The 14,803-nt window shown below is 37.8% G+C and overlaps 1 protein-coding gene and 1 long non-coding RNA gene across 2 annotated transcripts in view; one reads left to right on the forward strand and one right to left on the reverse strand.

Moving 5' to 3' along the window:
• LOC128688052 (stress-activated protein kinase JNK-like) overlaps window positions 1-14,803 on the forward strand; it is a 1,031,745-nt gene that overhangs the window by 905,995 nt on the left and 110,947 nt on the right. Inside the window, 1 exon segment of the mRNA XM_070083800.1 lies at window positions 9,557-9,715. Within this exon segment, the coding sequence (XP_069939901.1) occupies window positions 9,557-9,715 (159 nt within the window).
• The window catches only part of LOC138852521 (uncharacterized), a 52,597-nt gene continuing 47,484 nt past the window's right edge, over window positions 9,691-14,803 (reverse strand). The window contains exon 3 of the long non-coding RNA XR_011391849.1: window positions 9,691-9,861. This is a non-coding gene — a long non-coding RNA (uncharacterized lncRNA). The remainder of the gene's footprint in view (window positions 9,862-14,803) is intronic.

The following is a 14,803-nucleotide window of genomic DNA, read 5'->3' on the forward strand; positions in this document are numbered from 1 at the left end:
GAATACATGGTAGGATTCTGAAAGTTATAAAGAATGAGGCTCAGTAAAAGTGAGCCTTAAACAGGAATGTGTCATTTCAACAAGGTTATTTCATGTACAGTACAGGTGCACATCCATTTATCCAAAACCCTTGGGGCAAGTAGTGTTTCGAATTTCAGAATTTTTTGAATTTCAGAATGAAGGTGGGGTCTAGGGCAGCACCCCATAATCAAACATTAACACTGCATGCCGGACTTGAGTCCTGGAGATGGGAAGTACAGTGCCTGCACTCTGAAGGAGGGGTGTTAATGTTGCAGTTTAAAAACTGTAGTGTAAAGCACCCTTCTGGCAAGACAGTGATGGAGTGAATGATGGTGAAAGTTTTTCTTTTTCGGGCCACCCTGCCTTGGTGGGAATCGGCCGGTGTGATAATAAAAAAAAAAATAACTCACACTAAGTGTGACAAATAAAAACTACAAATACTACTATGGTTTATTTATAGAGTAATATATTGATATATGAAATGGGATAATTATAGACCAGGAACATCATTCTCAAGATGATTTACAGACGGCATTTTTAACTTTCAGGGTTTCCGACGTACTAGTACGTTTTACGCACCAGGGTTATTGACGTACTAGTATGCGTAAATTCTAGAGCCTTCAGATCTAGCGAGAGAAAGCTGATAGGCATACATATGAAATAATGGGTCTACGTGGTCAGTGTGCACAGTATAAAAAAAATCCTGCAGCATACAGTGCATAATGAGAAACAAAACCTTGACCATGTTTTTGGTTTAAAACAGCGACTTTGCACTGTATTTTCATATGGTATTTATGGTTGTATTCTGTGGCGAGTCTAATATTCTTTCACAAGTGCGCTGATATTATTTATACCATTTCTACACTAATGCAGTAGTCTGCATAACAGTAAATCTTCTATTTTTTTGAGAAAAAAATTCAAAGTGGAAAGCAAAAGAAATGTAAGAGGGGCGTGGGGATGTGACTAATGAACAGAGGAAATGTTATTTTAGTGCCAGGAATGTCTGTCTTGTTTATTCTGGACCCTATTTGGAAATTGGCATCTTTTGAAATTTGTGTGAAATTGGCAAAATTACCAATTTCTGACCACTTTATTGGATAGTTGAAATCGGTAAATGAGTGGTTTCTTGTACTCATTCGATAGAAAAAATGGAGTTCTAGTGAAATAGTTATCATTTTTGTCGACCAGTATACTGGAATTGGCTGAAAATAGGGCTCAAAGTGGACGAAATTGCCGATGTGTAAACATCGTCGAGACCGCTAACTTTGTGAGAGCATAATTCCATAAGTTTTCCATCAAATTTCATACTTTTGGTGTCATTATGATCGGGAAAAGATTATCTATCATTTCATAAGAAAAAATAATTTTTTTTTCCGAAAAATTTTCGACCCTGAGAACAAGTTTAGGAGAGGGCCTCTCAGCCCTGAAAGGGTTAAAGACTTCTTCAGGTGTCATCTGTCTTATTAACATAGGTTTCTGTCTAATCAGTCTCTCTTTAACTGAGTAAATTGCCATAATTCCTTGCTCACTGATAGATGCATATTGTTCAAGGCCAGCAATTAACTGATCACACATTTTCACCATATTGTCTATGGGGACTCTTTTACCTGTGTTCTCAATGTCATCATCATCATCACTACTATTCTTATTTGTATTTAACACCATTTCAGCAGTTTCACCATCACTCAAAGAATGCACAACAGATGTATCATTGCCAGTCTTCAGCATTTCTTTGATGTCAGCTTCCTGTAACTTATTTACACTTTTGTCCAATAAACTTTTAGCGTAAGCTTGAAGGTTTGATATCATCATCTCATCAGTGCACAAAAATCCTTCAAAGTCTTCATCTCTAGGTTCATTTACATCAGACATCATTTTAGGTCAAAGTCTGTGTCAAGCATTTGTTAATGCTGATTTATCAACATCCTTCCAAGCATTAATAACTGCATAAATGGCATCCTTAACATTGAACTCTTTCAGGAAATCTTGGATTCCTATTCCTCTGTTGACTGCAGCAAGCATGCAGTTGAAAAAATAGCCTTTATACTTGCTCTTCATTGAGCTTAAAATTCCTTGGTCACAAGGATGCAATACAGATGACACATTAGGGGGCAAGTAGATGCCGAAAACATTACTTTTCACAAGAAGTTCGGCAGGGGGATGTGCGGAGCAGTTATCCAGGAACAATAAAATTTTACAGTTTTCTTTTAGTCCAGCTTGCCTGCAATGACCTCGTGCAGCTGGTACGAAGTGGTTATTGAACCATTTGGAAAACATTTCTTGGGTTACCCATGCTTTCTTGTTGGCATAAAAATGCAGGGGTAAATTACGTACACCTTTCAGACATCTCAGATGTTTGCGTTTTCTAATCACTGCCAACTTCACCTTGTGTGTGCCTGCAGCATTGGCACACCCAAGAATAGTTAACTTGTCTTTAGCATCCTTAAAGCCTGTTGGTGCTCTCTCATCAGCCATTGTTAATGTTTTTCTAGGAACATAGCACCAGTAGAATGCTGTTTCATCAGCATTGTAAATTTGTTCAGGACTAAGGTTTTCATCAGATGTTATCTTGGCAATTCATCAATGTAATTCTCAGCTGCTTCATGGTCAGCAGAAGCTTTTTCAACATAGATTTTCAGACATATTACACCATTATGCTTCTTTAATTTCTGCAGCCAACCATCTAAATTTTGACACTTGCCTTCAGTGTCCAGTTATTTATGGTATATTCTAGCTTGTTTCATGACCAGCAAGCCAGTCAGTGGCATACATTCACTTTGTTGTCGAATCCACTCCATTAACCCTTTCAGGGTCCAAAGGCTAAATTTCAAAGTGCGCACCAGTGTCCAAGAATTTTCAAAAAATAATTTTGTTATTTTTTCTTATGAATGATAGAGAATCTTTTTCTAAAGGTAATAAAACAAAAAGTACAAAATTTGATGAAAAATTGACGAAATTATGCTCTCGCAAATTTTGATGTGTCTACGATATTTACACATCGGCGATTTTGTTGACTTTGATTCCCATTTTAGGCCAATTATATTACTCCAGTCGACCAAATTCTTAGCTATTTCACTAGTATTGCTTCTATTCTATCGATTGAGCACAAGAAATCGCCAGGTCAACTGTTTCAACTACAAAATAAGGTGATCGGAAATTGGTAATTTGGCCAATTTAATGCAAAAGTTCAAAATACAGTGGAACCTCTACTTGGGAGTTTAATCCGTTCCATGACCTTGCTTGCAACTGGATTTGCTCGTTTGCAGAGTCAATTATCCTCATTTAAATTAATTGAAATGCAATTAATCCGTTCCAGTGGAATTCTGTACTTCAATAATTTCGCTAATATCAACTCTACGGCTTAATTATCTATCTCACTTCATCTAATATGACATAATAAACAATATAAATAACATAGAAACCTGATATATACTCTAAAATTAATAAAATATGTCATTCATGTAGTGGTATGGGCGGTGTCGGTGGTGGACAAGAGATTGTCTGGAGACCGGGCAAAATACTTCATGAATAATTTCGCTGATATCATCTATACGGCTTATTTATCTATCGCAGTTCATCTAATATGACATAAACAATATAAATAACATAGAAACATGATATAAACTCTAGAATGAATAAAATATGTCATTATGTAACAGGTGGAGGCAGCCACAACCACTCCCTCTTTGTTGTGGTAAACACTGCCATCTAGTGACAGCCTTCTGAAGCTGTCTATTATTATAATTATTATATGTAGTACATTATTATTATATATGCATTATTATTATATATTATTATTATTATTATTATTATTGTATTACATTATTATACTATTATTATACTATTATTATACGTATTATTATTATACATGTTATTATTATACATATTATTATTATTATTATTATTATTATTATTATATAAATAATTTGTAATTTTTATTTACACAATAAATATAAGATTTACTGATATTCCTTATTGCAATAATTGTATAAATAATGTCAACCCATTCACGACTGCATATTAGAATGAACAGTGACGTCATTTGTTTACTCTGAAACAGCCAAGCAATGGACCATTTCTCCTAGGTTGAGCTCTATTTCAAGGTACTTTTCATCATGAAAGCAATCAAAATCATATCTATTTCTGTAACATATCTTACATTCTATCAAATGAGACCAAACAAACGAGAATACAACCATAAAAAACATTCGAAATTACCGCTAAGGAGTGGCTAATTGCTGAGAAGTCAACTCCATTATTTATGCTTAGATTTCTTTCATTTTTGGTATGTGTTAAAAAGCATCTTTCCATCATACATTGCCCAAGTTTCAATAAGATAGTCCAACAAACAAATGAGATACAATTCCCGAGATCAAGAGCAAGAGCCCCTCACCAGTGTCAAGGAACCTGCCTTGAGGTCTGCTCGCTTGTGGAAATTTTGCTCACGTATGTAAGCAAAAAATCGACCCATCAACTGCTCGTATTTGGAAAAACTTGCACATGGACATGCTCGCAAGTAGAGGTTCCACTATTTTAATTTCAAAATAGGATCCAGAATAAACAATGCAGGCATTCCAGGAACTAAACTAACATTTCCTCTGTTCATTAGTTATGTTTTCAGGCTTTACAAATGAATTCCATTTTAATTTTTTATTCACATAATGAATTTTTATTCAAACCAAAAAATAGAAGATTTACTGTTATGCAATACTGTAATAATTGTATAAATAATGTCACCACATTTGTGAATGTATATTAGACCCACCAGGTGGCGTGTATTAGACGTATGGGATCATTTGTTTACTCTTGAACATTGGCAAAAATTTAACATTTCTGCTATTTTGAGCTCAGTTTCAACCCATTTCCATTACTAAAATCAATCAAAATCATCTCTATTTCTGTAAAATATCTTCCATTCTATCAAATGAGACCAAGAAATCATAAATACAACTATAAAAACATACAAAAAAACATTGCAAAGTCGCTGTTTTAATCAAAAATTATGGTCTCAGTTCTCTTTTTATCTCATTATGCACTGTGTGCTGCAGGATTTGTTTTATGTGGTGCACACATACCACATAGATGTATTCTCTCATATCTAGGCCCAAATTTACAGCTCACAGCCTATCAGAGTGAGCTAAGCTCATGGCATAGATCTACGGTTTGGACCCTCAACGTATAGCCATAGCTCTACGGCACAGACCCTCAAAGGGTTAACACATGGCCAAGATCTTCATTTTTTGCCCTATGCAGTGTTTTCCTATTTTTCATTAGTTTTTGGTCATTACTGTCACTATAATACATGTACTTCAGTAACATGTCTTTCTGTTTCTTTAAATCATAAACATTGGTAGTTCCAACACCATATTCTACAGTAAGACACTGCACTGACACACCATGATCATGCTTCTGCAGTAACTACTTTCTGCGTTATTGATAGTGTGAGATGCTTCCTTTTCTTTTTCTCACTGTTACCCATAGGGGTATCTGCAGCTCTTCTTGACATTTTCACAATGAAATTAAACACGGTCACAAAATAATAAGCAAAAATAAAATATCAGCAAACAGCAGGTGCACGTGTGAACACTACAAGCACTGAGACATAACTGACACCTGCCACTCTGGCTGTCAGTGCTGGATCATGCCACCACATGGTGGCGTTGGAGTTATATAGAGATGACTAGCGCTTCACACTCCATGAAAAACTTCGGTTTTCTGAACTTTTCGAATTTCAGATAAAGGGATGTGGACCTGTTCACAGTGTAACCTCGGTTTTCATTTGCCCTGGTTTTTGTCGAATTCGGTTTTCAATAACTTTTTTTTGTCAAAATTTTGTCCCAGTTTTCGTTCATCACCTCGGTTTTTGTTGAGTTGATAGTTGTCCACCATACCGAATGTGTCCGCCCACGCTCACACAAAGCATCCCATGTGTTCTGAGTCAGTCTGGCTTTCTTTCTCGTTGGTAGAGGGTGGTAGTGATGGTGATAGAGGGTGTTAGTGATGGTGGTAGTGGTTGTGATGGTGGTAGAGGGTGGTAGTGATTGTGGTAGATGGTGGTAGTGATGGTGGTAGAGATAACCTCTCCTCTCTCTCCCCTCCTCACTGTCTTCCATATGCCAACAAGAGTCTTCAATAAAGGTAAAAGTGATGCTAAATGTTCATTTATCCATTTCATTAGTCCTTTATATTTATTTCTCATTGTTTTCTGTATGTAAAACTATAGTTATTCTCCATAAAATGTATTTTTTGTTAATACTTTTGGGGGTCTGCAATGAATTAATTGGAGTTACATTATTTCTTATGTGAAATATTGCTTCAGATTTTCTCGAATTCTGTTTTTGTCAGACATTCTGGAACAGATTAATGATGAAAACTGAAGTTCCACTGTGTACAGATTAGCTGTAAAAAAAGTGTATATCTATACACCAGTATGTTGAGAATAGGTGTGGCATTACAGAGATAATGCAAGTGAGAGTTGTAACTGTTATTCTTTGCTGACGATGCAGTGCTTCTGGTAGATTCGGACAAGCAGTTACAAATGCTGGTGGAAGAGTTTGAGAGTGTGTCTAAAAGAAGGAAGTTAACCCTTTCACTGTTGGTGTCATAGTACTACAGCTTGCAAGCCAGTGTTGGTGCCGTAGTACAGTATTATGCCAAAATTCTAGTGGCTTTAAATCTAGCAGGAGAAAGCTGGTAGACCTACATGTGAGAGAATGGGTCTGCATGGCCAGTGTGCACAGTATAAAAAAAATCTTGCAGTACGCAGTTCATAATGAGAAAAAAAAACTCCCGTGTTTTTGGTTTAAAATGCTGACTTCGAGGTGTATTTTCATGTGGTATTTATGGTTGTAGTCTCGTTTTCTTGGTCTCATTTGATAGAATGGAAGATAAATTACAGAAATGGAGATGATTTTGATTGGTTTCATGACGAAAAGTACCTTGAAATTGAGCTCAGGGTAGTGGAAATGTTCAATTTTTGCTGATGTTCAAGAGTAAACAAATGACGCCACTGTCCAGTACGTGTCTAACTGGTGAGTCTAGTATGCAGTCATAAATGGGTTGACATTATTTATACAATTATTACAATAATTCAGTAGTCTGCATATCAGTAAATCTTCTAGTTTTTGTGTGAATAAAAATTCAAAATGGAAAGCAAGAGTAATATAAGAGGGACCTGGAGACGTGACTAATGAGCAGAGAGAATGTTATTTTAGTGCTAGGAATGTCTGCATTGTTTATTCTGGACCTGATTTAGAGATTGGCATCTTTTGAAATATGTGTGAAATTGGCCAAATTGCCAATTTTTGACCACTTTATTGGGTAATTGAAATCAGTAAATGGGCAGTTTCTTGTACTCAGTCGATAGGACAAATGGAGTTCTAGTGAAATAGCTATGAGTGTGGGCAACTGGAGAAATGGAATTACAATTTAGTGCAGTTTCAAAGAATGAAATTTAAACAGTTTTAAGTTTGGAGTACTGATTAAATAGTTGAGCAATCAACAAGCACAATTTACAATAATGAAATTGAAACAATTTTAAGTTTGAAGTAAATGATCAAATAGTTGAGCAGTCAGAAATTATTTAGGAGGTTTTTGAGTAACTGGTAGGTGTTAAGTATAGTGTTTGTCTGGTTAATTTTGGGTGATGAGGTGATTTCTAAGTAGGGCCTTAAATTGTTCTGGTAATGAATTCCAGATCTTCTGGCCCTTTACATGCATAACATTTTTGCATAGAGAGAGATGGACACATGGGATATCGAACAGGGATTTGTGCTTTGTGTTATGCCTGTGTGTTCTGTTGTAGTTATCAAGTAGGAGTTTGAGAGGAGAGTTAATGTTGAAGTATAATGTTCTGTGTATGTAGTAGGCACAATAATAAGTATGGATGTTTTGCATATTAAACAAATTAAGGTTCTCAAAAAGCAGTGGAGTGTGCTGTCTAGTGCAGGAGTTGGTAATCAATCTCACAGCATCTTTTTGTTGGGTTATTAAAGGTTTAAGGTGATTTGCTGTGGTTGAGCCCATGCACAAATACCATATGAGAGGTAAGGGTAAATGAGAGAGAGGTAAAGAGCTAGAAGAGCTGTTTGGGGTACATAGTACCATATCTTGGAAAGATGCCTACTGTTTTGAAGACTTTCTTGGATATTTGCTGTATATGGGTCTGGAATTTGAGACTGCAGTCAAGGTGGAGACCTAGAAATTTGCCCTCTGTTGTGTCTTGAAATGGGTGAACCATTTATCAATATGTTTAGCTGTACATTTGAAGCTCTGTTTCCAAATAGTATGAAGTAGGTTTTGTCTATATTGAGAGTAAGTGTGTGGGTAGTCATCCAAGTGGATATTTTTAGTAGTTCATAATTTACAATGTCTGTTAATATAGTTGGGTTTGGGGGAGAGAAGACATAGGTAGTGTCATCTGCAAATAAAACTGGTTTAAGGAGTTTATGTGCATTTGGGAGGTCATTGATGTAAATGAGAAAGAGAAATGGGCCAAGGACACTACCCTGTGGGACTCCAACAAGAACAGGTTGTGTAGTGGAGTTGATGCCATTTGTGCATACATACTGTTTCCTATTGTTAAGATAAGATTTTAAGTAATTGAGAGAGTGTCCTCTGACCCCATAGTGTTCAAGTTTTAGGTTCAGAAGCAGGTAAGAAAAGTGAGATGAATAATAAAATAGATGAGGAGAAAGAAGATAGGTGGACTAATGAGGATTATGTGGAAATAAATGTATTTTTCAATAGACACAAAAAGTGAATTTATCAGAGTATATTTGTGTGAATACTTTTGTATGGGTGTTAAACATGGGCTTTAAATGTTTCAACAAAGATGCTGCTGGAGATGACATGTGGTGTGATCATTATGTAATCAATAAAGAATGAAAAAATTAGAAAACTGTGTGGGGAAAAATGGTAAATGTCTTATAAAAAATATATGATGAAGTTATAGATTAAATAAGTAACAAATGTTAATAATAAAGTCCTTTTCCAGTTTCAAAATTTATTATACCAATAAACATAAAAATGCAGTTTTATGGATATGATTGTGTAATTATTGTAACATGAAGTTCCCTGACAGATGGATCAAGTGTGATACCCCAATGAAATGTCCCTCCTCCCCCATGCTCCCCTGACATTATGCCTTTCAAGATGTTCTTGTGGGAGTTTGTATGTGACTGTATGTTCTAGATACCAGTAGCCAACATTAAAACATTCTGTACTAGAATAAATGATGGCATCCAAAAAGTTATTTAATATATTGGGCAGTACATGAAGTAACTGGAGTATTGATATGTTACAGCACACTAAAGGTAACATAGGCAATCTTGATGATTTATTAAAAAACTGTTAGTTCAAGTAGCATATGCACCATTTTTGTATCTGTTATGTTATAAAAAAAACTGTAATCAGAAAAGGACTGTGTGTAAACTCTGATAGTACAATTTTAATCTATCCTCAAAATGTAAACAACATAAGAATGGCTTTTTAGTTATAAGAATGTTTTTTAAAATGATGGATCATTGCATTACAGAACAGCTGGGAACCCCATCACAAGACTTCATGTCAAGGTTACAACCAACAGTTCGCAATTATGTGGAAAACCGTCCTCGTTATCCTGGATATTCCTTTGATCGCCTTTTTCCTGATGTCCTATTTCCTGCTGAATCTACGGATCATAATCGGCTCAAAGGTGAGGAGGACAGCGATAGATATTGGCCCAAGCATCACAGCTACTACTGGATCAGAGGTGAGGCTGCATAGTTCATTGTTTACAGGAGAACTAGCATGGTGTGCAATGCTACTTAATGCAGTAGAAGCCCACCTTCAGTTACTACCCTGTAATATGGATGAAAATGATCCTGATTAATGAATAACATTTGTTACACTGAATAACTAATGCTAAAAACTTTTCCCAAGTGACTGAGATGATGAGAAAATCTCTACATAATTTTGCATAATGCACTTACAAATTAGAGCCCTGATGTGCAATTTATAAAAGAAAAAATTATTTATGTAAAAACAGTAGTACCTCAGTACTCGAACAGCTCCCAACTTGAACGATTCGGTATTCGAATGCTTTGTTTGGTAAAAAAAAATTGTTTGGTAATCAACCATTTGCTCGGCACTTGACCAAACAGTGTGCGTCAGTTTCCCCGCAGCTGTCGCTCAGTGCAAAACTCCACTGAACTTTGCTGTAAAGTATTTTGTGTTTCTTCACATTTTTTGTTGTTTATATTATTTGTATAAATAAGTCACCATAGAGCCTAAGAGGATTAGTAATAACACAACCAGAAAGAAAATTGGTTAGTCACAATAGAAATGAAAAAAGAACTCATACCGAAATATGAAAGCATCGCCCGTGTGTCTGATCTTGCTACCGAGTTTCATATGGCGAAATCTATGATCTCTGTGATACTAAAATATAAAGAGGCCATTAAGAAGGCTGATGTTGTAAAAGGGGTGAAAGCAGTTACGAAACAAAGATCACAGACAATTGAAGAGGTTGAGAAATTGTTGATTTGGATCAATGAAAAACGGTTAGCTGGTGATAGTGTTTCTGAGACCTTCATTTTATAGATTTATGCATGCTAGGATTGTAAACTTCATGTTAAAATGCTTTTGTAAGTGTATTTTTGTGGGTCTGAAACAGATTAATCTAATTTACATAATTCCTTACCGGAAAAATTTGTTCAGTACTTAACCCTTAAACGGTCCAAACATATATATACGTTCACTCGCACAGCGCCCCGAATATTTTGAAAAAAAAAAAAAATCTTTTTTTTTTATATAGAAAAAAAGAACACATTTTTTGACATGTTTTAGAATAAAAAAAAATTAGGGTCAGTACTTACCGAGATATGAGGCCGAGAAGTTGGCACTGGATGCTCATGTGACAGCAACATCGAGTCCTGCCGCTTGCAGAAGTGTTGCCGATATACCCTTTTTTCTATTTTTCATATTATTTTATGTAATTTTTATGTTCTGATAATTACAATTTGTAGTAGTTCTTTTCATTTTATAACCAGTCTTTGTTCTGACAATAGTATTAGGTACTGAAACTGTACTCAAATTGACACAAACACACTCACAGGTGGACATTTACATCTGCCTTAGCCATTTACTAGTGTCTTGGAATATATGCAAAGTATTTATATGTTTCAGCAATGTTTTGGATATGTGGAAGTATATAATAACAATGAGGAGGAGGAGGAGGAGGAGGAAGAGGAATGAGGAGGAGGAAGGAGGAGGGAGGAGGAGGAAGGAGGAAGGAGGAGGAAGGAGGAGGTAGTAGGAGGAGGAAGGAGGAGGAGGAAGCAGGAGGAAGCAGGAGGAAGAAGGAGGAGGAAGGAAGAAGGAAGGAGGAGGAAGAAGGAAGGAGGAGGAAGAAGGAAGGAGGAGGAAGAAGGAAGGAGGAGGAAGAAGGAAGGAGGAGGAAGAAGGAAGGAGGAGGAGGAGGGAGGAGGAGGAAGAAGGAGGAGGAGGAAGGAGGAGGAGGAGGAAGGAGGAGGAAGGAGGAGGAGGAGGAGGAAGGAGGAGGAGGAGGAGGAGGAGGAGGAGGAGGGAGGAGGAGGAAGAAGAAGAAGGAGGAGGAGGAGGAAGAGGAGGAGGAGGAGGAGGGAGGAGGAGGAGGGAGGAGGAGGAGGGAGGTGGAGGAGGGAGGAGGAGGAGGAGGGAGGAGGAGGAGGAGGGAGGAGGAGGAGGAGGAAGAAGAAGAAGAAGAAGGAGGAGGAAGAGGAGGAGGAAGAGGAGGAGGAGGAGGAAGAAGAAGAGGAAGAAGAAGAGGAAGAAGAGGAAGAGGAAGAAGAAGAGGAAGAAAAAGAGGAAGAGGAAGAAGAAGAGGAAGAAGAAGATGAAGAAGAAGATGAAGAAGAGGAAGAAGAAGAGGAAGAAGAAGAGGAAGAAGAGGAGGAAGAAGAGGAAGAAGAAGAGGAAGAAGAAGAGGAAGAAGAGGAAGAAGAAGAAGAAGAGGAAGAAGAAGAGGAAGAAGATGAGGAATAATAATAATAATAATAATAATAATAATAGGTTATAATAAATTCCCTTGAAGCATGAAAAACAAAGTCCACCCCTGACAGTGACATGATAAGATGAGATAACTGATAAGAACTGACGTTTGATGAGCATACACGAGGGTGGGGGAGGGTGCAGCTGATAAGAAAAGATTAGAGGTGATATTTGATGAGCATCGCCCTCACTTTGTTTATTTTTGCTGGTACACAAACATGTCTGTCTGTTTGTCTGTCTGTCAAGCTCCCTGTCTATCTGTCTATCCATCTAGCTCTCTGTTTCAGAGAGCCACAAGACTGTCATCATCACCTTTACTCACATCTTCAAGCAGAGTATAGCACTTTGTCTGGATTTTTTTGGGTTATCCTAGGTAATTTACACTATGTATACTTGCATTTATGTGTACCTGTGAGACAGACAGAGACAGAGATAGAGGAAGACAGAGATAGAGATAGACAGAGATACAGAGATAGACAAACCCTAAATTTGGGGTTAACATCATTTTCCTCTTAAAAGAGGAGTGTTAATATGACATTACATCAGTGAATCCTTGGTGTTTGCCACACTGTTTGCTCTAGCTGGCGCTCCCACATCGTACTAAGTGGTCCCAGATTTTTTTAATACTGCGTACTTTGGTTTGCATGCAGCCAGCAGTAACAGCCTGGTTGATCAGGCTCTGATCCACCAGGAGGCCTGGTCACAGACCGGGCCTCGGGGGCGTTGTCCCCCAGAACTCTCTCCAGGTAAACTCCAGGTAAACACTGAGTGTTAGGACCCATTCTATGCTAACAAGGCATCTCAGGCCAATTGAGCCAAATTTGAAGGCAAGAAAAACAAAACGTATATATACGTTTGGGGCGCTACGCGTAAGAACCTATATATACGTTTGAACCGTTTAAGGGTTAAACAGATCAGCACTTGAACAGCCTTCTGGAACAAATTAATTTTGAGTACTGAGGTCCTGCTGTATATTTTAGTGTACAGTGTGAGAACTAACTTTGATATTCTTTAATGACTATTTTATATGTAGCAAAAATTACCAAAAACATAAATACCTCAGTGCATCAGTCTTATGGAAATCAGAACCTAAACACAGTGTTATGAATCTTTCTTTCAATGCACCGGCCGTATTCCACTGAGGCAGGATGGCCCATAAGGAAAAACGAAAGTTTCTCCTTTTATGCTTAGTATTATATACAAGAGAAAGGGTTACTAGCCCCTTGCTCCTGGCATCTTAGTCACCTCTTACAACACACATGGCATACGGAAGAAGAATTCTGTTTCACTTGCCCATGGAGATATGTTATAAATCTTTCTTTCTTTCAACACACTGGTTGTATCCCACCAAGGCAGGGTGGCCCAAAAAGAAAAACGAAAGTTTCTCTTTTAAATTTAGTAATTTATACGGGAGAAGGGGTTACTAGCCCCTTGCTCCCGGCATTTTAGTCGCCTCTTACAATACGCATGGCTTACGGAGGAAGAATTCTGTTCCACTTCCCCATGGAGATAAGAGGAAATAAACAAGAACAAGAACTAGAAAGAAAATAGAAGAATACCCAGAGGGGTGTCAATATATATATTTCTACATGTATGTGTAGTGTGACCTAAGTGCAAGTAGTAGCAGCAAGACATACCTGAAATCTTACATGTTTATGAGACAGACAAAAGACACCAGCAATCCTACCATCATGTAAAACAATTACAGGTTTTCGTTGTACACTTACTTGGCAGGATGGTAGTACCTCCCTGGGCAGTTGCTGTTTACCAACCTACTACCTATAATGTTATAAATACAGTGGACCCCCGCATAACGATTACCTCCGAATGTGACCAATTATGTAAGTGTATTTATGTAAGTGCGTTTGTACGTGTATGTTTGGGGGTCTGAAATGGACTAATCTACTTCACAATATTTCTTATGGGAACAAATTCGGTCGGTACTGGCACCTGAACATACTTCTGGAGTGAAAAAATATCGTTAACCGGGGGTCCACTGTATATTGATAATATACTGTAGTGAAAAGCATTTCCCTGGTGAGGATGTTTTCATATGTAGCTTCAATGTTGTTTCTTGTATGTAGGATGATGTAGAGGTTGAAACCTTCCTCACACACACCAGTCATTGAGTAGTTGTTTATCTAGTGACTTTACTGTCAGAGGCTTGCTCTGATTGTGACTTTGTAAATAATGTATACAAAGTGCACATTTGACAGAGTAAGGTGGTGAGAAAAAGTACAAGTATTAGAAATAAAAAATTTGATGTTAAGATTCAGAGGCAGGGAAGTAGAGTTACCCTGGAAGCAGGTACATTGTCAGACTGGGAGCAGGCACATTGTCAGACTGGGACCAGGCACATTGTCAGACTGGGAGCAGGTACATTGTCAGACTGGGAGCAGGCACATTGTCAGACTGGGAGCAGGCACATTGTCAGACTGGGAGCAGGCACATTGTCAGACTGGGAGCAGGCACATTGTCAGACTGGGAGCAGGCACATTGTCAGACCGGGAGCAGGTACATTGTCAGACTGGGAACAGGCACATTGTCAGACTGGGAGCAGGTACATTGTCAGACTGGGAACAGGCACATTGTCAGACTGGGAGCAGGTACATTGTCAGACTGGGAACAGGCACATTGTCAGACTGGGAGCAGGCACATTGTCAGACTGGGAGCAGGCACATTGTCAGACTGGGAGCAGGCACATTGTCAGACTGGGAGCAGGCACATTGTCAGACCGGGAGCAGGTACATTGTCAGACTGGGAACAGGCACAT

This window comes from Cherax quadricarinatus, chromosome 10 (assembly GCF_038502225.1).
Source record: "Cherax quadricarinatus isolate ZL_2023a chromosome 10, ASM3850222v1, whole genome shotgun sequence".
NCBI classification, from domain to species: Eukaryota; Metazoa; Arthropoda; class Malacostraca; order Decapoda; family Parastacidae; genus Cherax; species Cherax quadricarinatus.